General features: G+C 42.1%; 1 protein-coding gene and 1 pseudogene across 16 annotated transcripts in view; both read left to right on the plus strand.

Annotated features, from left to right (window-relative positions):
• Positions 1-21,537, plus strand: part of LOC134980775 (protein SIX6OS1-like) — a 987,982-nt gene that overhangs the window by 700,632 nt on the left and 265,813 nt on the right. For all 16 annotated transcript variants that reach the window (XM_063947742.1, XM_063947731.1, XM_063947730.1 and 13 more), the window contains 2 exons: positions 20,791-20,924; positions 21,125-21,210. In XM_063947742.1, the coding sequence (XP_063803812.1) occupies positions 20,791-20,924; positions 21,125-21,210 (220 nt within the window). The remainder of the gene's footprint in view (positions 1-20,790; positions 20,925-21,124; positions 21,211-21,537) is intronic.
• LOC134981788 (5S ribosomal RNA) lies at positions 3,875-3,993 on the plus strand (annotated as a pseudogene).

Raw genomic sequence — 21,537 nt, forward strand, 5'->3', positions numbered from 1 at the left:
AGTTGATGATTTGTAATTGATCCGGTACTAGCGTTTCCTGGTGTTCCGAATGGGGTAATGGGAGGTCCTTGGGGCGTCCCAGTCCCGATGATTTCTGTCTGTGTTTCGTCCCCCCTCGTCTTGTCTTCCTCTGTATTTGCTTCTGCCTTTGGGGCGTTGACCTTTGCCTAAAAAAGGATCCTCGATGTTGTATCGTTTGGAAGTCTGGGAACCCCCTTCCAAGTGTTCTGTGGAGGAATCTTCGCTATAAGAGGATTCAATTTCCGAGGAGCTAATGTCCTCCCTTATAGGTCCTCCTCTGCCTCTTTGGGAATGGGAGTTCCAACGGAAAATATTCCCTTGAGAAAAGTCGTTTCTATCTCTGTGGAACTTGTTCCATTTGCGATCTATGATTGATGTTTCATATATGTCTAGTTCTTTCTTATATTTGTCAAATGTACTTTGAAAGGTGGGGTCCTTTTCCCAGGTCTCAAGGGTTTTACCTAGTTCCTCGATGTTCTTCTCAACCTGATCTAACATAAGATTGTCGTGTTTGATGAGTATCAGAGTGAGCTCATGGGAACATTTCAATAAGGTTGCTTCCCATTCGGCCTTTAAATTTTCTGTGGCTAGAGGGAAGGAGGGAAAGACTCGAGGTCGTAACCCTCTGGGGGAGATCTTGGTCTTATGATAATTCTCTAGAGTAGTGATATCCCAGGTGAGCCTAATCCTTCTTTGTAAACTTTTTTGTAACCTCGAAACGTCAGGCCTCCAATCTTTGGGGGTGCCTGAATTTTGAAAAGTATCAGAGAAAATATCAAGTTCCTCTAAGTTTCTACGTTTTGAAATAAGTTCTGTTTTTAATGAAAAACTCGACATAGTCTGAAAGTATGGCTGCAGGGGATGCTGATAAAATAAACTTAAAGAGTATGCACAGGAATGTAAACCGTCGAACCACTTGAAAAGAAAGAGATCTGATTGAGTAAGAAAATATAGAGGACCGTGCAGGTATAAGAAACTGAGATAAGACTCAGTATATCATGTACATATTGTTGGGGAAATACCGCACCGGTATAAACTAGGTATCACAAATGAATATAATAACCAAAATGAAAAGATATAAGGAAAACTATATGTTCCTAATTTTTTTAATTTGGTGGTGCACCCTGAGTCAATGGTAACTAGAGACAACAGGAAGAGAAAAAAAGACTCTTTTTTGGGCGCACTCTTGAGTTAATTAACATATAAAAGATTAGAAGAATTGATCTAAAAATTAACTTTTAATGATGTTACAACAATAAAATAGGTTCAGTGGTCAGATGGCATCAAACATAATTAAACAGATAAGTTTAATAGCAATAGATTAGCTGATATTGACTGTAATGTCATACTCCAATATAATCAATCATAATTGGATGCTAAAATTCGCATGATAGTTCCGGCTGCCGGCGTACAGCGCCTGTTGTGGGGGGGTGGAACCCACCAATTTACGTGGTAGATAAGACCCCTCAATCCATTATCACAAAATTGGTATAGTAAAGGTGCCAGATGGCATATTATGCTCCGCTATCGCAGGGAAAGACAAGACAAGATAAGAAATGAGACGGTAGAGTGATTCTGCTGTCAGTGTTAGACTCTATCACCTTATATCGTCTCTATTCCCACCCAATTGTACACACATTTTTTGTCACATATTTGTTCTACACCATACACCAGCACCACACGATCTCTCTTCCTTCTCTCCTCCATCACTCCCTTCCCTTTATTTACCTTCCCCCCCCCCCCACATTCCAACAAGCTTTTTCTTCACATAACGCCCTTCCCATCTTCCCTTTACCACCACTACCCTTAAGGTTCTGGTGTTGTCTGATAGTCATTCTTGTTTGCCAGTCTCCTCTTTTTCCCACTGTCTACACACACTCCAGCGGACACAAATCTGCACCTTTACATCCACTTCCATTTAGGGACCTAGAGCTCCCCCGGCAGTTTAATTCTCCTGTCATTATCACTCACACTACTACACTGGTATTTTTTCAGGTCTCTTTAACAATTTAACTAGTTTAAGTATATTATATTACATATAATTTTCCTAGCCTGTTATAAGTTTGCATTATGGTTTGATGCAATTCTTCATAATTTTTTCATTTTTTCTGCTTATATCAGTCTGCACCTTAATCAGTACCGTGATAATTTATTTTAATTTTTCTGACTGAACTCACCTTCCTGCCAATTATTTTTCCTGTCATAATATAGCTGTCGTAATATATCCTGTGTCCGTTATTTAACTCCCATAAACTTTGTCGTCAGAATATCCACTTGTTAAAGCTCTAAATTAATTAAGCAATTACTATATGTGCTTGTGCCTGTGATATTGCGCTATTGGTAACAGATGATACACTGATATACTGTTATAACCGGTGCGCCTTCCTCTAACTTTCCTCTTTTATGGGGAGACTTTCATAGTCTTGCATCGATATACCCCTGTTTTCAGTATGGCTGTATTTTTAACCTGGTTTTAACCATGTATTTTTCCCCTTTTTTTTGCTCTTATCGTTCTTGCTATTTAATTACACGGGTGGCCCTGCGGAGTTTGATTTATCCTGGTCGAATTAATCACATAGCCCACTCAGGCTGCCATATATGGATGGAGTCAGCTGTAGAGCAACACTGATTGGATACGCATCAGCCCAGACCATTTAAATATCAGCAGGGACCCTGCCTGTGACAGGAAGTGATCAAGCCCGGGACACGGGTGAAACGCGTCTTCCAGGTTTCTCCTTTCCGGCTGCCCGAAGCACTTTCGTCCTCGGCGTTACAGTGCCACATCAACCGCTACCCCTCGTCTTCCAGCTCCGACCGCATCTCATTTCCCGTACGATTGCCTTCTACTTTAACTTCACTGTGGGACTCCTGCGCTCGCCCGTGACAAGAGACTGCACAGTTCCTGTTCCTGACACCTGCACCAGCCGGCCGACTGGTGAACCTCTGCCGGGCGGCCACGCACTGTCCTGCACGGACAGTTTTCCATTGACTGCCCGCTATCAACTGTATCCAAATCCTTGGACTTGCTACCCCCTGGAATTCTTTTCCCTGGCCTATGAGACTCAGGACAGGCCTGCTAATCATCAGGGTAATATCAGCCAATTTATTTTCTTTCCTTATCATATTCACCCGAACGGATTCTTCTACAATATCACCTGTACAGTTTTTCTGTCAACTTTTGGAATATAATTTCCCTGCTATATATGCCCATATGTTCATTATTACTCAATTAATCAATTATGTGCTGATTGATAGTTATATATATTAATCACCACTTGAGTATTTAGGTAATTTGTACACAGCTATTTATTCATGTAATCATACTTACTCACACAGGCATTCACTTACAGTGTCACTGTGCAAACTCAGCCTTTGAGTAACATTCTGTGTACTTGCTACAATGTTTACTTTTATCAACCATATGCTACAGAAGTATGAGTATCACTGAAACAGCTTAGCACAGAATATTACAGGCCCAAATTTGACTCTACTTTAATGTCATACTGTCATCTTGTTTTTCAATTTGTTTGCATCTCATTGTCTTCTACTTGAACTGTTTTACATCTGGTGTTAGAACCCATTACCCCAGATAATATCCTATTGGTTTATCCAGTTCATTTATTTACGTCAGTACATTTTTTGCTCACAGTAGCAGTAGCCTGCTTCCTCTTCACGTCTTCTTATTTTTTCATCCTTTTCTATTTTTCGTGGACTCTCACCACTGATTCAGGGCCTGTCCCTGTCTAACATTGGCAGCAGATCCATCTTATCTTCGTCTCTCTTCTTTGATACTATGTAATTCGTGAACTCTCATCAGTGATTCCAGAAGCATCGGATTATTCTTAATCAACACCTCTACTATCATACCACACTGGTAACGCCCGAAACCGTCCGATCTTGGAAGCTAATCTGTGTAGGGCTGGGCCAGTACTCAAGTGGGCGACCCTTGAGGAATACTCAGTATAGTAGAGAATAGACTTGCCTAAATGCTCAGAGTCTAACACTGACAGCAGAATCACTCTACCGTCTCATTTCTTATCTTGTCTTTTCTTTCCCTGCGATAGCGGAGCATAATATGCCATCTGGCACCTTTACTATACCAATTTTGTGATAATGGATTGAGGGGTCTTATCTACCACGTAAATTGGTGGGTTCCACCCCCCACAACAGGCGCTGTACGCCGGCAGCCGGAACTATCATGCAAATTTTAGCATCCAATTATGATTGATTATATTGGAGTATGACATTACAGTCAATATCAGCTAATCTATTGCTATTAAACTTATCTGTTTAATTATGTTTGATGCCATCTGACCACTGAACCTATTTTATTGTTGTAACATCATTAAAAGTTAATTTTTAGATCAATTCTTCTAATCTTTTATATGTTAATTAACTCAAGAGTGCGCCCAAAAAAGAGTCTTTTTTTCTCTTCCTGTTGTCTCTAGTTACCATGGACTCAGGGTGCACCACCAAATTAAAAAAATTAGGAACATATAGTTTATATCTTTTCATTTTGGTTATTATATTCATTTGTGATACCTAGTTTATACCGGTGCAGTATTTCCCCAACAATATGAACTCAGACAACCATCCTGGTGTTGGCAACTCAGACACCCCACCTGGGGTCAGCATCTTAGCCAAGAAACAGCCCCACCTACCAAGGCAGTGAAATGCGTCAAGTTGACAATTACAGGTAGCATTTTTTTGCCATATTGTACCCTGCTACAAAGCTCTCGATCAGCATGCTGACAAGCCGCAGCAGCAGCACTGAGAAGTGGTGGCGAGAAGTCCGGTCTTTGAAGCAATAGTAGCGGTTCACTCCAGTTCCCTATTAGCTCTGCACAGATAGCATCCTCAGACACCTGGCTTTTACAACAGCGGTAAGAGGTGTTCTCTTGTATGCATTCTTTGGACAAGTCTCCACCAGCAGTGATAATTGAAAGACTAGAGACTGGTATGTTGAAGTCTTTTTTTTTAACCATGCACAGTGACTAATAATAACTTGACAGACGTAACTGCCTGGATATCCAGGTTATTGCCGGTCTGCTGCTTTTTTACATAGTGAGACCATATATCGCAGCCTATCGTAATTTGAGCACAACACATACAGTATTTGCAAACTGATTATGCTGGACAAAAAGGGAGCAAGTATTTTAACATCTGAAGTCTGACTGTGGAGACATAAATTGGAACAATTGACCTTTTTGTGGTGGAAAATAAGTTATCATTTCACTGATGTTTTTTTAACCCTCTAACTTACTAACACTGTGGACAGCTCTGTGTGGTACAAATAACTGAGTCACAATATTATATTTTTATATATATTTTTCATATTTTTTAGATATTGTGATAACATTTGTTTATCTTACCGTCGACCATAGTATTATTATTATTATTATTTTAATTTTATGCAATACGTTTTACTGTACATTGACTGATATTGGACAGCGCTTCTTAATTTTTCTATCTCAATTTTGTTTTCTTAGATGAGGGTCAGCACCTCAGTCTAGATCCGTGATGACTAACCTTGACACTCCAGCTGTTGTTGAACTACACATCCCAGCATGCCCTGCATCAGTTTTAGCAGGGCATGCTGGAATGTGTAGTTCAACAACAGTTGGAGTGTCAAGGTTAGCCATCACTGGTCTAGATAGTGGTCCATTTAAGTCTTGTGTTTTATGTCAAAGATCATTAGTGACACTAACGCCCTCCTTTTTTTTGTGGTCTGTGTCTTAGCCACCCCTCCTGGGGTTGACCATTCAGACATTTTTCCTAGGGCTGGAGATTCAGATGCTGCATCTAGAGCTAGAACATTGGACATCCCTCCTGGGGGTCAGACCATCAGATACTGCTCCTGAGGTCAGATCATCAGATTCCCCTCCAGACTATGAGAGATTACCGTGCCTCTGACGAAGTTGTGTTTCACAGAGAAATGTGTTAGGCTATTCCAAATATGAGTAGACAGTCACATTTTTTGGGGGGGAGCTGAAGTTCCACCAGTATGGATTCTGTATACCTCTGGTCTTCTTCTCCACAATTGATACCCAAAAAAGAGAGACAAAAACCTCCAATGGTGCAATACCTTTTATTCACTGTACTAAACATATAAAAAAGGGATAAGGGTGGTCTCTCACCATATGAAGTGGTCTACAAATAAAGTAGACAATAACAGCAAGTTTTTAAAGATGGTTACACTTGGGCGTCCCTGGAACCAGCCGTCCAACTCCACAGGTGATGTCACAACCGTCTCCCTCACAACAAAGTCCTCCTGCCGACGCGTTTCGACACAAGCAGTGTCTTCATCAAGGCATAAGGAGGATCTGAGATTTCAACCTATATATACCCATCTTAATTAACAATGGGGCAGACCTATTTCCAGACATGGAACAACTATCTTCTAAAATTCCCATAACAACAAACATCACATTCAACTTCAAATCCAGTCCACATTTTACAGTGAGCCACAGATTCCCGCCATAAAGGAAAGCCTGTCCTCTTCAGACAGTAATTCCCGCCGGCCGGAAGTCATCATCACGGCCGCGACTGGAAGTGCATCATTGCGCCTGCGACCGGAAGTGCGTCATCAGCATCATCGACGATCCACTTCACCCAGAAGAAACGGGTGCACGGCTTCATGTATCTTTCTATTCAGAGATTCACTGTTCTCGGCCATATTGGTTTCATTAAAAGTCCCAAAACAAAGTCACTTTAATGAAGGGAATCACCTCAGGAGAAGGGGAAAACACCGGAATTAAATTATTTATGAACAACATTAAAACAACTCTTAATTCCTATAAATAATGTGAGACAGATTCTAATAGAAGAATTTTGGAATAAACACGGTAAAATGAGTTTTCTTTGAAAAATTCCATTAAAAAATACATAGAATTTTTATAAAAACCATTTCAATTCGAAATCTTTGTTAAGTCCTTTCGGGGCAAGGGTACCACAGTTATAAATCATGGTCATTTCACTTTTAGTTAGTTTAGACCCCAAATCATTTCCCCTACTGTCTCCCCTAATGTGTTTCAAACCATAAAAATTCCTGATGTGGGTTATATCGCAATTGTGGGTGTTTTTATCGCAATTGTGGGTGTTTTTAAAGTGTAAAGAAAGGGCATGCGTTTCCATACCTTTTGTGATATTCCTCAAATGTTCTCCCAATCTTACTTTTAGGGGTCTCCCTGTGCGCCCAATATAAAACTTGCCGCACGTGCAAGAAACTACATTTGAGGTATGACAGGTGATTAGATCCATTACTTTAACCTTTTTATTGTTAATCTTAACCTCTGTTATTTTCATACCAAAAGTGTTCTTTACTTTCTTACAACTCGTGCATAACCCACATCTATAAAAACCAGGATAAAGTTTTAGGTCCTTTTGGAGATACAGGACACATACTCCGTACCAACTTTGTTTTGAGGTTGGGGGCCCGCCTAAATATACACAATGGATTTGAAGGTAAATCTTTCCCTATCACTAGATCCTTCTTTAACACTTGCCAGTGCTTCTTAAAAATCCGTTGGACCTTAATATGCTGTGATGAAAAGTTCGTAATGAAAGCCCATTTAAATTTATCCTCTTGTTTCCCTTTTTCCTTGCCCACTGGTTTCCTTAAAATAGTGTCTCTATTCAATTCTAAGACTTCTTGGAAATCCTTTTCGGTCTTATCTTTATCGTACCCACATTTATTAAAACATTGTGCCATTTCACCAGCTTGTGTCTGAAAAACTTCCTTTTCCGAACAGTTTTTCCTCAATCTCCTAAATTGTCCTGATGGTATAGACTCTAACCATCCTTCATGGTGACAACTGTCCCTGGAGATAAAGGATCTAGAATCGGTGGGCTTGATAAAATGTTTAGTTTTTAAAAAACCTTCCTCTACATAAATAGTTAAAACTAAAAAGTTCACACATTTTTTACTTATATCGAAAGTTAAAATTATATTCCGGTCATTGTTATTTAAAAAAGAACAAAAATGGTCAAGTTCTTCCTTCCCATCCTCCCAAATAAAAAATATATCGTCGATATATCTTCGCCAGGACACTAGGTTCGCCCCGAAGGGATTTTTATTCCAAATGGAGGTATCCTCCCAATCCCCCATAAAAATATTCGCATAACTCGGAGTGAACCTAGTGCCCATGGCGGTGCCCCTTTTCTGTAAATAAAAATTATCCTTAAAAACAAAATAATTGTTAGAATAAAATTAATACCTTCCAGTAAAAATTCCATTAAGTTAGGGTCCAGATTGGACTGTCTGAGTTTCTTCATTACAGATTCTATTCCTTGTTTATGCTCTATAATTGTGTACAATGAACTAACATCAGATGTCACCAGAAAAAAATCCTCCTCCCATTTCACAGCTGACACTAAATTTAAGACATCTCCTATGTCTTTCAAATGGGATCTGTTCGTTAAAACTAGGGGCTGGAGATAAAAATCAATGCAAAAGGATAGATTCGCCGTAAGCGAATCCACCCCGGAAACTATAGGGCGTCCTGGGGGATTGAAAATGCTCATGCATTTTGGGTAAAATATAAATAGTTGGTATAATGGGGTTCTCTATTAAAAGAAACTTAGATTCTGTTTCTGAGATGGTACCCTTTTTATTATAAGTTTCTGCGAGAGTACGCAATTGTGTACACATTTTTTTAGTAGGGTCCCCCCTAATTTTTTTGTATGTTACCTCATCATCCAACTGTCGGATGACTTCTGCTTCATATTTAATTTTATCCATCAAAACTACGACTCCACCTTTATTGGTTGGCTTAATAATTAAACTTCTACCCTTTGATAGAGTATCAAGGGCCCGTCGTTCTTTAAATGTCAAATTGTAATTAACTTTCTCTAGTTCTAGTTTTTCCAGATCTCCAAGTACCAGTGCACTAAAGGATTCTAAAAAACATCCCTTAAGATGTGAGGGGGAAAAATTGGATTTCGGTCTAAATGGAAGACTCTCCTCAGCCTCACTGACCAAATTCTCATCAGATTTCAATGTAAAAAATGTTTTCAAAGTTAATTTTCTTATAAACTTCTGAATGTCAATGAAGGTGTTAAATTGATCTATTTTTGTTGAAGGGGAAAATTTTAATCCCTTTTCAAGAAGGGTCCGTTCCTCCTTCAACAAAATATGTGAACTCAGGTTGAAAATTTTAACATTGTGGTCCTCTTTCAAAGATTCATGTGGACCACTACCTTTTTGATCGCTCAAGGATTTTTTAGTTTTGAGCGATCAAAAAGGTAGTGGTCCACATGAATCTTTGAAAGAGGACCACAATGTTAAAATTTTCAACCTGAGTTAACATATTTTGTTGAAGGAGGAACGGACCCTTCTTGAAAAGGGATTAAAATTTTCCCCTTCAACAAAAATAGATCAATTTAACACCTTCATTGACATTCAGAAGTTTATAAGAAAATTAACTTTGAAAACATTTTTTACATTGAAATCTGATGAGAATTTGGTCAGTGAGGCTGAGGAGAGTCTTCCATTTAGACCGAAATCAATTTTTTTCCCCTCACATCTTAAGGGATGTTTTTTAGAATCCTTTAGTGCACTGGGAAGGAAGAACTTGACCATTTTTGTTCTTTTTTAAATAACAATGACCGGAATATAATTTTAACTTTCGATATAAGTAAAAAATGTGTGAACTTTTTAGTTTTAACTATTTATGTAGAGGAAGGTTTTTTAAAAACTAAACATTTTATCAAGCCCACCGATTCTAGATCCTTTATCTCCAGGGACAGTTGTCACCATGAAAGATGGTTAGAGTCTATACCATCAGGACAATTTAGGAGATTGAGGAAAAACTGTTCGGAAAAGGAAGTTTTTCAGACACAAGCTGGTGAAATGGCACAATGTTTTAATAAATGTGGGTACGATAAAGATAAGACCGAAAAGGCTTTCCAAGAAGTCTTAGAATTGAATAGAGACACTATTTTAAGGAAACCAGTGGGCAAGGAAAAAGGGAAACAAGAGGATAAATTGAAATGGGCTTTCATTACGAACTTTTCATCACAGCATATTAAGGTCCAACGGATTTTTAAGAAGCACTGGCAAGTGTTAAAGAAGGATCCAGTGATAGGGGAAGATTTACCTTCAAATCCATTGTGTATATTTAGGCGGGCCCCCAACCTCAAAACAAAATTGGTACGGAGTATGTGTCCTGTATCTCCAAAAGGACCTAAAACTTTATCCACTGGTTTTTATAGATGTGGGTTATGCACGAGTTGTAAGAAAGTAAAGAACACTTTTGGTATGAAAATAACAGAGGTTAAGATTAACAATAAAAAGGTTAAGGTAACGGATCTAATCACCTGTCATACCTCAAATGTAGTTTATTGCATCGAGTGCACATGCAGCAAATTTTATATTGGGCGCACAGGGAGACCCCTAAAAGTAAGATTGGGAGAACATTTGAGGAATATCACAAAAGGTATGGAAACGCATGCCCTTTCTTTACACTTTAAAAACACCCACAATTACGATATAACCCACATCAGGAATTTTTATGGTTTGAAACACATTAGGGGAGACAGTAGGGGAAATGATTTGGGGTCTAAACTAGCTAAAAGTGAAATGACCATGATTTATAACTGTGGTACCCTCGCCCCGAAAGGACTTAACAAAGATTTCGAATTGAAATGGTTTTTATAAAAATTCTATGTATTTTTTAATGGAATTTTTCAAAGAAAACTCATTTTACCGTGTTTATTCCAAAATTCTTCTATTAGAATCTGTCTCACATTATTTATAGGAATTAAGAGTTGTTTTAATGTTGTTCATAAATAATTTAATTCCTGTGTTTTCCCCTTCTCCTGAGGTGATTCCCTTCATTAAAGTGACTTTGGGACTTTTAATGAAACCAATATGGCCGAGAACGGTGAATCTCTGAATAGAAAGAAGAGATCCCATGGACAACAGACTTCCGGTTGGATTCATGAAGCCATGCACCCATTTCTTCTGGGTGGAGTGGATCGTCGATGACGCTGATGATGCACTTCCGGTCGCGGGCGCAATGATGCACTTCCAGTCGCGGCCGTGATGATGACTTCCGGCCGGCGGGAATTACTGTCTGAAGAGGACAGGCTTTCCTTTATGGCGGGAATCAGTGGCACACTGTAAAATGTGGACTGGATTTGAAGTTGAATGTGATGTTTGTTGTTATGGGAATTTTAGAAGATAGTTGTTCCATGTCTGGAAATAGGTCTGCCCCATTGTTAATTAAGATGGGTATAAATAGGTTGAAATGTCAGATCCTCCTTATGCCTTGATGAAGACACTGTTTGTGTCGAAACGCATCGGCAGGAGGACTTTGTTGTGAGGGAGACGGTTGTGACATCACCTGTGGAGTTGGACGGCTGGTTTTCGGGGACGCCCAAGTGGAACCATCTTTAAAAACTTGCTGTTATTGTCTACTTTATTTGTAGACCACTTCATATGGTGAGAGACCACCCTTATCCCTTTTTTATATGTTTAGTACAGTGAATAAAAGGTATTGCACCATTGAAAGTTTTTGTCTCTCTTTTTTGGGTATCAATTGTGGAGAAGAAGACCAGAGGTATACAGAATCCATACTGGTGGAACTTCAGCTCCCCCCAAAAATGTGACTGTATACTCCTAAAAAAGTAGACCTATATTTTAGGTATAAGACTCGCCAAAAGATTTAAATTGATCTGGTTTTTTGTATACATTTGATGCACTATGAATGTATTTTATTTGTTTTTTTTTTTTGAGTGCCTCTGGATTCTAATGGTATTTTCTTGACTACAACGGTTTCTGGAGTGTGGGGTAACACTTCTTCATCCATTTTTGAAATCAGAAGGCAGCCATTACCGGCGCACGGTAATTTATCATAAATTGATTACTTTCTGGTATTCCAAATATGAGCTGGTTTTGACATAACATAGTATCTAAGGTTGAAAAAAGACAATTGTCCATCGGGTTCAACCTATTTGTGGTCTCCTATGCACGATTATTTTGTATAAAATTTTGACTGAAGTTGCTGACTGCCGTTCCGATTAACACCTCTTTTTTATAATAACCATAGTGCGTGACTATGCCTCGTAACCCTGGATATCCTTATCCATTAGGAATTTATCTAACCCATTCTTAAAGGTGTTGACTGAGTTGGCCATTACAACTCCCTCAGGCAGGGAATTCCAAACACGTATCGTCCTTACCGTAAAAAAGCCTTTACGCCGTATTGTGTGGAATCTCCTCTCCTCTAACCTGAGCGAGTGTCCACGAGTTCTCTGTGTTGATCTAACCAAAAACAGGTACTGCGCAAGATCTGTATATTGTACCCTTATATATTTGTAAATGTTGATCATGTCCCCTCTTAATCTCCTCTTTTCCAGTGTTAACACTCCTAGTCTTGCAAGCCTTTCCTCGTATTCCAGCATCTCCATACCCTTAATTAGTTTGGTCGCCCGCCTTTGAACCTTTTCTAGCTCCAGGATATCCTTTTTGTAGTAAGGTGCCCAGAATTGTACACAGTATTCAAGGTGTGGCCTCACGAGTGATTTATATAACGGGAGTATAATACTCTCGTCCCTAGCATCAATTCCCCGTTTTATGCATGCTAATATCTTATTAGCCTTCTTTGCTGCAGTCCTACTTTGGGTACTACTGCTTAGTTTGCGATCTATGAGGACACCTAAGTCCTTTTCCAGTACAGAATCCCCTAATTTTACCCCATTTAGTAGGTAGGTGTTATTTTTGTTCTTGTTACCACAGTGCATTACCTTACACTTGTCTGTATTGAAGCGCATTCTCCATTTCGCTGCCCAAGCTTCTAATTTAACTAAGTCATTCTGGAGCGACTCAGCATCCCCCTCCGCATTTATAACTTTATAACATCCCCATCCTTTGGCTACCACACTGCCTGGGACACAAAGTTTCTACACACCTGTGTGGCAAGGCCAATTTCCATTTATTCCGTAATTCCACACCTATTAACGTCTATGATTAATTCCGGCATGCATTTTACTGTATTCTCCATCTTTCCCTGTGTCACGACTTCCTCAATACACTGGTGAATCACCACATTACTGAGTGGACCTCAACGAAGCTGCAGGACGTGATTAAGGGTTCCAGCTGCCCTAGGCCAATACAGAAGTGCCCACCACCCCCCTTCCCCACACCCCACCACCATATTTTCCCTCATATTCAGGGAAAAATCTGTAATTATGTGTCAACATTTACAACAGATTAAATATAGTTAATACAGACAGATATTGTTCCAGACAGTCCCCAGTAAATGATCCCAGGTCCCGCTTCCCCCCCTCCCCAATAATATGATGCACCAGACAGCTCCCACTTCTTCAGTAATAATATTGTCCAGCTCCCCTTCCCCTCCCCCAATAATATGCACCAGACCAGAAAGCACCCTCCCTGGGTCCCCATAAAAATAATAAAGTGCTACCTAAAGGACTGGAGTCAGGACTGTGACACAGCCACCCTCATATAGTCTCAGGACACACACACCAGGTCCGACAGGCAGTCAGCCTATTTGTTGATTAGGCCCTGTGAGGCACCGCACTCTGCTGCTGAAAATGGCACCCTAATGGCTCTCTCAGCGCCATGGAATGCCTACTGCACATGTCACATTCTCTGTCATCACGCAGCAACATAAGCAGGACAGAGTGAGGAGGGGCCAGACGTGGAAGACGCTGCAGCTCAGGCAGTGCTCAGCACAAATGATGACTGAATCAGTCATCACTGCACTGCTGACTATTTGCAGCAGTGAGTGGCACAGACAATTACGGTGCCGGCATTAGGTGCAGCTGCATTGCCGCAGGATCGCAGAGGAAAAAAAAGAAAAGAAGCCTAATTAATCTATTGTGCCATCGAGTTCAACCTATAGTTGATCTACTGCTATGCTCAGTATTTACTTTTCTCTGCCCCAGATACTCCATACATTATGATTAAAGGGTATATCCTTGGATGTCCTTTTTGGTAAAAAAAAATTGTCTAACCCTTTTTTAAACATATCAATTAAGTCAGCCATTACAACCTTCTCTGGCAGAGAATTCCATTTCTTTACTGCCCTCACTGTGAAGAAACCCTTCCTTCACTGTGTATGAAACTTCCTCTCCTCTAACCTTAGGGTGTGACCACGTGTCCTGTGTAAAGATTTCTTTATAAACAAATTGCCTGCTACTTCCATGTATTATTATTATTACATTTTATTTATAAAGTGCCACAAGTGTTTTGCAGCGCCGTACAAAGGACAATACAGGGAGACAAAACTTAGCATTACAGTAAATAAATATCAAATAGAGTACAGGTAACAAAGAGCACCACAATTCTCAAGACATAATACAGCTAAGATGTAAGTAGTGAGGGAGTGATCATAGTACTACTAGGGGTTGGTGGCCATCGATGGAGATGAGTCTTTACCAGCAGGAGAAAAAGCGGGTATAGATGGTCGCAGAGTAGGGGAGAGCTGCTAGTGAAATGTGTCGAGAAGAGGGCTTAGATAACAAGAGGAAAGAGGACCCTGCTCTGAAGAGCTAACAATTTAGTGGGAAGGGTCGACAGACAGATGACATTAGGTGCAAGCAAGCGGGAGGTAGCCTGATGGCAGTATGTAAGCAAAGCTGAGATGTTCAAGGCATGAGCCAGGGGGATGGAGGAGCGGCCTCAGGACTCAGTTATGCGCCGGGAGGGTATGCTTTTATGAATAGGTGGGGTTTTAGTGCACGTTTGAAGCTTTGCAAGGTCGGGGAGAGTCTTAATGTAGCAGGGGAGTGCATTCCACTGAAGGGGTGCAGCACGGGCATAGTCTTGAACTCGAGCATGGGAAGCAGTGACCAGGGTGGTGGAGAGGCGATGGTCATTGGTCGACCGTAGGGTGCGGGAGGGAGTATGAAGGGAGAGGAGGTTGGAGATGTAGGGAGCAGTGGAATTAGAGATGTCCTTGTATGTGAGGGTAAAGAGTTTGAAGAGGATTCTGTAGGGGAATGGGAGCCAGTGTAGATTTTATCGAAGGGGAGTGGCAGATGTGGAGCGGCGGGAGAGGAAGATAAGCCTAGCTGCAGAGTTCAGGACAGATTGGAGGGGAGCAAGATGGGAGCAAGCGATGCCAGTGAGGAGAACATTGCAGTAGTCAAGTCGTTAGATGACCAGTGAGTGGATGATAAGTTTAGTTGCACTCTTGGAGAGAAATGGCCTGATGCGAGCAATGTTGCGTAGCTGGAACCAACAGGATTATGCCAGAGCTTGGATGTGGGGTGCAAAGGAGAGGGAGGAGTCAAGAGTGATGCCCAAGCAGCGGAGTTGGGGAACAGGGAAGATGGTGGTGTTGTCAACAGTGATAGAGATGTTGGTAGGAGGTGTTGATCTGCATGGGGGAAAGATGATGAGTTCAGTTTTGTCCATGTTGAGCTTCAGAGAGCGTTCAGACATCCAGGAGGAGATTGCGGAGAGGCAGCTGGAAACCTGAGAGAGGACAGAGGGGGACAGATCAGGAGATGAGACGTAGAGTTGTGTCATCAGCTTAGAGGTGGTATTGAAGGCCAAAGGAGTTAATGAGCGCTCCCAGGGAAGAGGTGTACAGGGAGAACAGAAGAGGGCCAAGGACAGAACCCTGAGGGACACCAACAGGAAGGATGGAAGGGTGTGAGGTGGTGCCGGAGGTAGACACAGAGAAGGAGTGGTTAGTGAGGTAAGAAGAAAACCAGTCAAGGATAATGCTAGAGAGGCAAGAGATTTGGAGTGTGCGGAGGAGGAGAGGATGATCCACAGTGTCAAAGGCAGCAGAGAGGTCCAGAAGGATGAGCAGAGAGAAGTGGCCTCTGGATTTGGCTGAAAGCAGGTCATTGGTGACTTTCACCAGGGCAGTCTCAGTGGAGTGGAGTAGGCGAAAGCCAGATTGTAGTGGATCGAGGATGGAGTTGTCATAGAGGTAGCTTGTGAGACGGCTGTAGACCAGTCGTTCAAGTAGTTTGGAGGCGAAAGGTAGAAGAGAGGTGGGGCGGTAGTTAGTGGGTGATGAAAGGTCGAGGTTGGGTTTTTTGAGAGTAGGTGAGACCAGAGCATGTTTGAATGGTGAAGGTAAGATGCCGGTAGAGAGCGATAGGTTAAAGAGGTGAGCAAGGTGGGAGTAGGCAGTGGGGGAGAGGGAGCGGAGAAGACGAGAGGGAAGGGGGTCCAGGGGGCAGGTGGAGGGGGGGAGGATAAGATGAGGGAGTGGACTTCCTTGTCTGAAGTGGGATGGAAGGAGGACAGGGTGAGATAGATGGAAGGGAGGGATGATGGGGCAGCAGAGGGGTGGCGGGGGGAGATGTGGTGTCAGATATCCTCAATTTTGGAGATGAAGGAGACAAAGTCAGTGGCAGTGCGGGAGGATGAGAGGAGGAGGGGGCCGAAGGAGATTGTTGAAAGTTTCAAAGAGACGGCGTGGACAGGATGACTGAGAAGAGATGAGTACTTGGAATAAGGATTGCTTGGCGAGGGAAATAGCAGAGCTGTAGGAGGAGAGAATAAACTTGAAATGGCGGAAGTCCGGCAGAGAGTGAGATTTCCTCTAGGAGCGTTCAGCGGAGCGTGAGCATTTTTGTAAGAAGCGTGTTAGTTTGGTGTGCCAGGGTTGCGGTCTGGAGCGGCGGAGGGGGACAGAGGAGAGGGGGGGCCACAGAGTCGAGAGCAGCGGTTAGGGAAGAGTTATAGAAGGGAGGCTGCCTGGTTGGGACAGGTCATGGTGGAAAGAGGAGAGAGGAAGGTCTCGAGGGAGGACATGAAAGCGGGGTCGAGAGACCCGAGATTGCGTCTGGAGATGGTGGGTCTTAGCGTGGAGAGAAGAAAGGAGGATGAGAGGGTGAAAGAAAGCAGATGGTGGTCAGAGAGAGGGAAGGGAGAGCTTGAGAAATCAGAGAGATCACATCAGTGGGTGAAGACAAGGTCGAAGGTGTGGCCGAGATTGTGAGTAGGGGTGGACCTCCATTGTGAAAGTCCAAAGGAGGTGGAAAGGGTGAGAAGATTAGTGGAAGCTGCATTAGTGATGTCAATAGGGATGTTAAAGTCACCGAGGATGACAGAGAGGAGATCGGAGGAGAGAAGGTGGGAAACCAGGGGGGGGGGGGTATATCACTGCCACAAGGAGGTGAATGGGGTAGAAGAGGCCTTAATGTATTTGTAAATATTAATCATGTCTCTTCTTAGGCGCCTTTTTTATTATGTAAAAATATCTAATCCATGGCCTCAGCGTTCTCATGCCTTGTTAAGTATGTGCACATGCAGCAGCTGCATTGCATGTGCGCACAAAGGGGGTCATTCCGAGTTGTTCGCTTGCTAGCAGTTTTTAGCAGTCGTGCAAACGCTAAGCCGGCGCCCTCTGGGGGTGTATTTTAGCTTAGCAGAAGTGCGAACGAGAGGATCGCAGAGCGACTACAAAAGAAGATTGCAGTTTTAGAGTAGCTCCAGACCTACTCCTAGCTTGCGATCACTTCAGCCTGTTTAGTTCCGGATTTGACGTCACAAACACGCCCTGCGTTCTCCCAGCCACGCCTGCATTTTTCCTGGCACGCCTGCGTTTTTTCAAACACTCCCTGAAAACGGTCAGTTGATACCCAGAAACGCCCACTTCATGTTAATCACTCTGCGGCCAGCAGTGTGACTGAAAAGCTTCGCTAGACCTTGTGTAAAACTGCATCGGCCATTGTGAAAGTACGTTGCACGTGCGCATTGTGCCGCATGCGCAAAAGTGCCGTTTTTTTGATTCATCGCTGTGCAGCGAACATTTTCAGCTAGCGATCAACTCGGAATGACCCCCAAAGTGAGATGCAAAAGCATCTTACTTGTGCCAAAGCCTCTGCCTGAAGGACAGGCAGTGGCGATTGCGGGGCAAAAACATGACAGGTAGTTGCACCGCAAACCCAAAACATGGCAGGTAGATGCCTACATTCGTAGACAGAGGGCTACACTAAACATGCGAAAGCATCGCCGTCGTGCTTCCTACAGCAAACATACACGTGATTTGACATTACTGTCCAGTATATGACACTTCATCTGGAAATTTGTGGATTGCAGCGTGACCACACCCATGGTCAACCAGTATAATTTTTTATTTTGATTGCATTATTTGTCTCCTTATCTACTTTGGTAAACAGTTTGGACTTTTTCGGCCCTGAGGTTAATACTTTTGCATTGGAGATTGGGGTCTGAGGTGTGAATTTGAGGCGATAGGCTGCTAGAATGTGCTGTATAAGGTACTGTATGTTAGTTCCACACACAATCATGTCCCTGTTGAGCTTGCTTGCTAATGCACGTTTCATTCTTGCAGCTTATGACTGGATACTCTCAGAGGTGCTCTGCACAGTAGGTTAATAGCATGTCAGTCCATTATAACATTTTTCACTTGTAAGCAGAGCCATAACTAGACATTTTGGTACCTCATGCTATAAAGAGCACTGGTGCCCCTCACATGAATTGAGACAGTACGTGCCAAAGGCGTACACCCAAAAAAGGCGATTGGTCACAAAATAGTACCCCCTATTCAAATGACAGCACAGTATTGCAACCTTATTCACATTCTACCACATAGTACAGATTACACCACATAGTAGTAACCTTTATACACATTGTGCCACACAACAATGGTGAATTGAATTGAGAGAGAGATGGATGTATGAGGCGGGCACAAGGCACAATATAAAGAAACAGCAGGGGATGTGGGGGTAGTACTGAATGGAATGGCAGGAAATTAAGGGGACAGCAGTGATGGGAACAGCAGGAAATGGGGGGCAGTAGTGATGGGAACAACAAGAGATGGGGCATTAGTACAGAGGACAGGAAGGGATGAAGGGGGCAGTAGTGAAGGGAACAGCAGGAGATGGGAGCAGTAGTACAAAGATGCCAGAAAAACAATCTACAGATAAAATTAATGTATATGTAGGGTATAAAGTAGTAACTGCACTGCAGTCACAAAGTCCTGTGAGTGCCGCTGATGTCCTATGGGTGTGGCTGAGCCTTATGAAGCCGATGGTCAGACTCCAGTTCGGCACGCTCCCAGTGCAGTGTTAAGTGTACTGCTGTTCAACTGATCGCTCCCTACTTCCTCTGCTTCATGTGTCCCAATGGCATCAGTAGTGCACAGAGATGATGTGAGGCTCTCCACTTCCTGGTTGCGGGCCTGGTAAAACAGACATTGCAACAGCTGCCAGTTCCTCTCCCAGGCCAGTGGCAGATTCAGGGGGGGGGGGGGGAGGGGGCACGCGGGCCCGTGCCCCCCCTGTCATGTCTGGCACCGGATTAAGGGGGGGGAGCCTGGGGGTAAGTACCACGGGCCGCCCAATCTAAAAGGGCCCCCCGCCGCAGATCGGGTCTCTCTTCAATCCGATCTGCGGCGCTGCGCTTACGTGTCCCGGCTCCCCACACCCGCTGCCCTGTCCCTGACGTCCTCCTTCTTCAGTGCAGCCTGCGACACGCCAATGACTGAGCCGCAGGCTTGCTGAGCCGGACAGCAATTGGACAGCTGAGCTGTCGCTCAACTGCCCTGACTAAGAGTGCTCTAAGAGTGGTAGTCAGGGCAGCTGAGCGGTGGCTCAGCTGTCGAATTGCTGTCCGGCTCAGCAAGCCTGCGGCTCAGTCATTGGCGCGCCGCTGGCTGCACTGAAGAAGGAGGAGAGATGCGTGGAGCCCCGGAGGCTGTAGCTATGTTTGCGTCCTTGGAGGAGAGGCCGAGAGAAGCCAGCTCTCGGTCTCCAATTGAACAGTACTGCCCGCCAGCAGCATAACCACAAACGTAAGGCTGGCTAAATTTAAATATTTTAATATATTTTATTCTTGGTCATATGTTCATATATATATATATATATATATATATATATATAAATATGTGTATATATGTATATATATGTATATATGTATATATATGTATATATATATATATATCTATAGATACTCTGTAATCAAATAAAAAAGAAGGAGCGCTCTTGTGAGGCCACGCACACCTTCATGGGGCCGCACGCCTTCGGCATGCACAAGGTGCCCCCCTGTCATTTTTTCCTGGATCCGCCCCTGTCCCAGGCTACCGCTGCACACTTGGCACACCGCTTTTTACTGCCCTGCTGGTAAGCATATATCATCAAACATTTTTATTATTGTCTCTAGAGCCTCTTGATCCACTTGTCTTCTTTGTCAGCTGCCTCAGCCCCAGCTATGTTGGGCAAGGTATATGCCTGTACCTTTTTTACTTGTTTGAAAGTCCTGCACAGAAGTATACACACCATTTCTTCTTGAACTTGAACCATGTATCTGTGGTGTCATAGTAGAGACCAGCAGCTCTATGCATCAGAAACCTTTTGCCATCACAGCCTCCTGTGTGCAAACCACCACATGACTCTGGAGACCTGCCTAAGTGTGTGTTTCTGAACAATGGCTGCAGTAACACTTTTATGATAAATTCTTGTTATGATAGACAGATTCTATAATTTCTCTAAATGATAGACAGAATCTTCTTGGTTGCTATGGGCAACATCACCCCTTTTCATTTTTAGAAGCTTTAGTAAAATGACCCCTTTCTGTGTAACAATTACTTTCTGTATGACTAGAGGATAGGAATAATGCAATCCACATACAGTATACTGTACATCTACAAAGATCATTAAAACATTTATTAATGTTTTCATTTATCACTAATTTTAAAAATGAATATTTTTTTTTCATTTCTATATGCAATTATACCAGTTAAAATTAAGCAGACACACTACAAGTTAAAAAGTAGATATGATGTTTTACTAAAAAATGTTTTTTGTCTGAAATAGAAATTTAAGAGAAGGAGAAACAGGATTACGCCAATCAAATAAACAACCACAGCTATTACATCTGCCAGTTCTGCCCCAGAAGTTAGTGCAACCACAGAGAGATACCAAATTATCTTCGTATTTCAATGAATCAGGTACATATTATTTTGTGTCATTATAAAACTATAAGGTAATATTTTCCTTTTATTGTTTCTACATAAATGAACATGTGACTGTTTTGCTGTGATTATATATGTTCATTGATAATTGAGACATATAATGAACATTATACATTACATTATTCATTACATTACATTGTACATCATGAGTTTATTATGATATGGTCAATATACAGGTAGAAAAGGAAGAGATGTTGGTATCCCCAACAAATGCAGCAGTGTTGTATCAAGACAAGATCTAAGTGCGGAAAAAGACAAACAGGTTGTCCTTTTATTGCTTAACATGAAATAGTTGCCCTTGTAGATAAGTAGATAGATTTAATTTACTTTAGTGTGATTATTACCATAATTATAGATAATAGTTAATATTATGGACTAACACACAAGAAAGGTAAGCCCTCAAGAATATATTTTTTAAGCTTTTGTCTATAACAGTTATGTGGTTAATACATATGATGGATAGACCAAAGTAAAATATATATATGATTGTTTAACTGATGTACAGTTTGGTGCTAAATTGTTGTAATACAGTAAATGTAAATTATTAAACTTATGTGTCACAAAGGGGGGAACTCCATTGTTTTATGAG

Source organism: Pseudophryne corroboree, chromosome 12 (genome assembly GCF_028390025.1).
Source record: "Pseudophryne corroboree isolate aPseCor3 chromosome 12, aPseCor3.hap2, whole genome shotgun sequence".
Taxonomy (NCBI): domain Eukaryota; kingdom Metazoa; phylum Chordata; class Amphibia; order Anura; family Myobatrachidae; genus Pseudophryne; species Pseudophryne corroboree.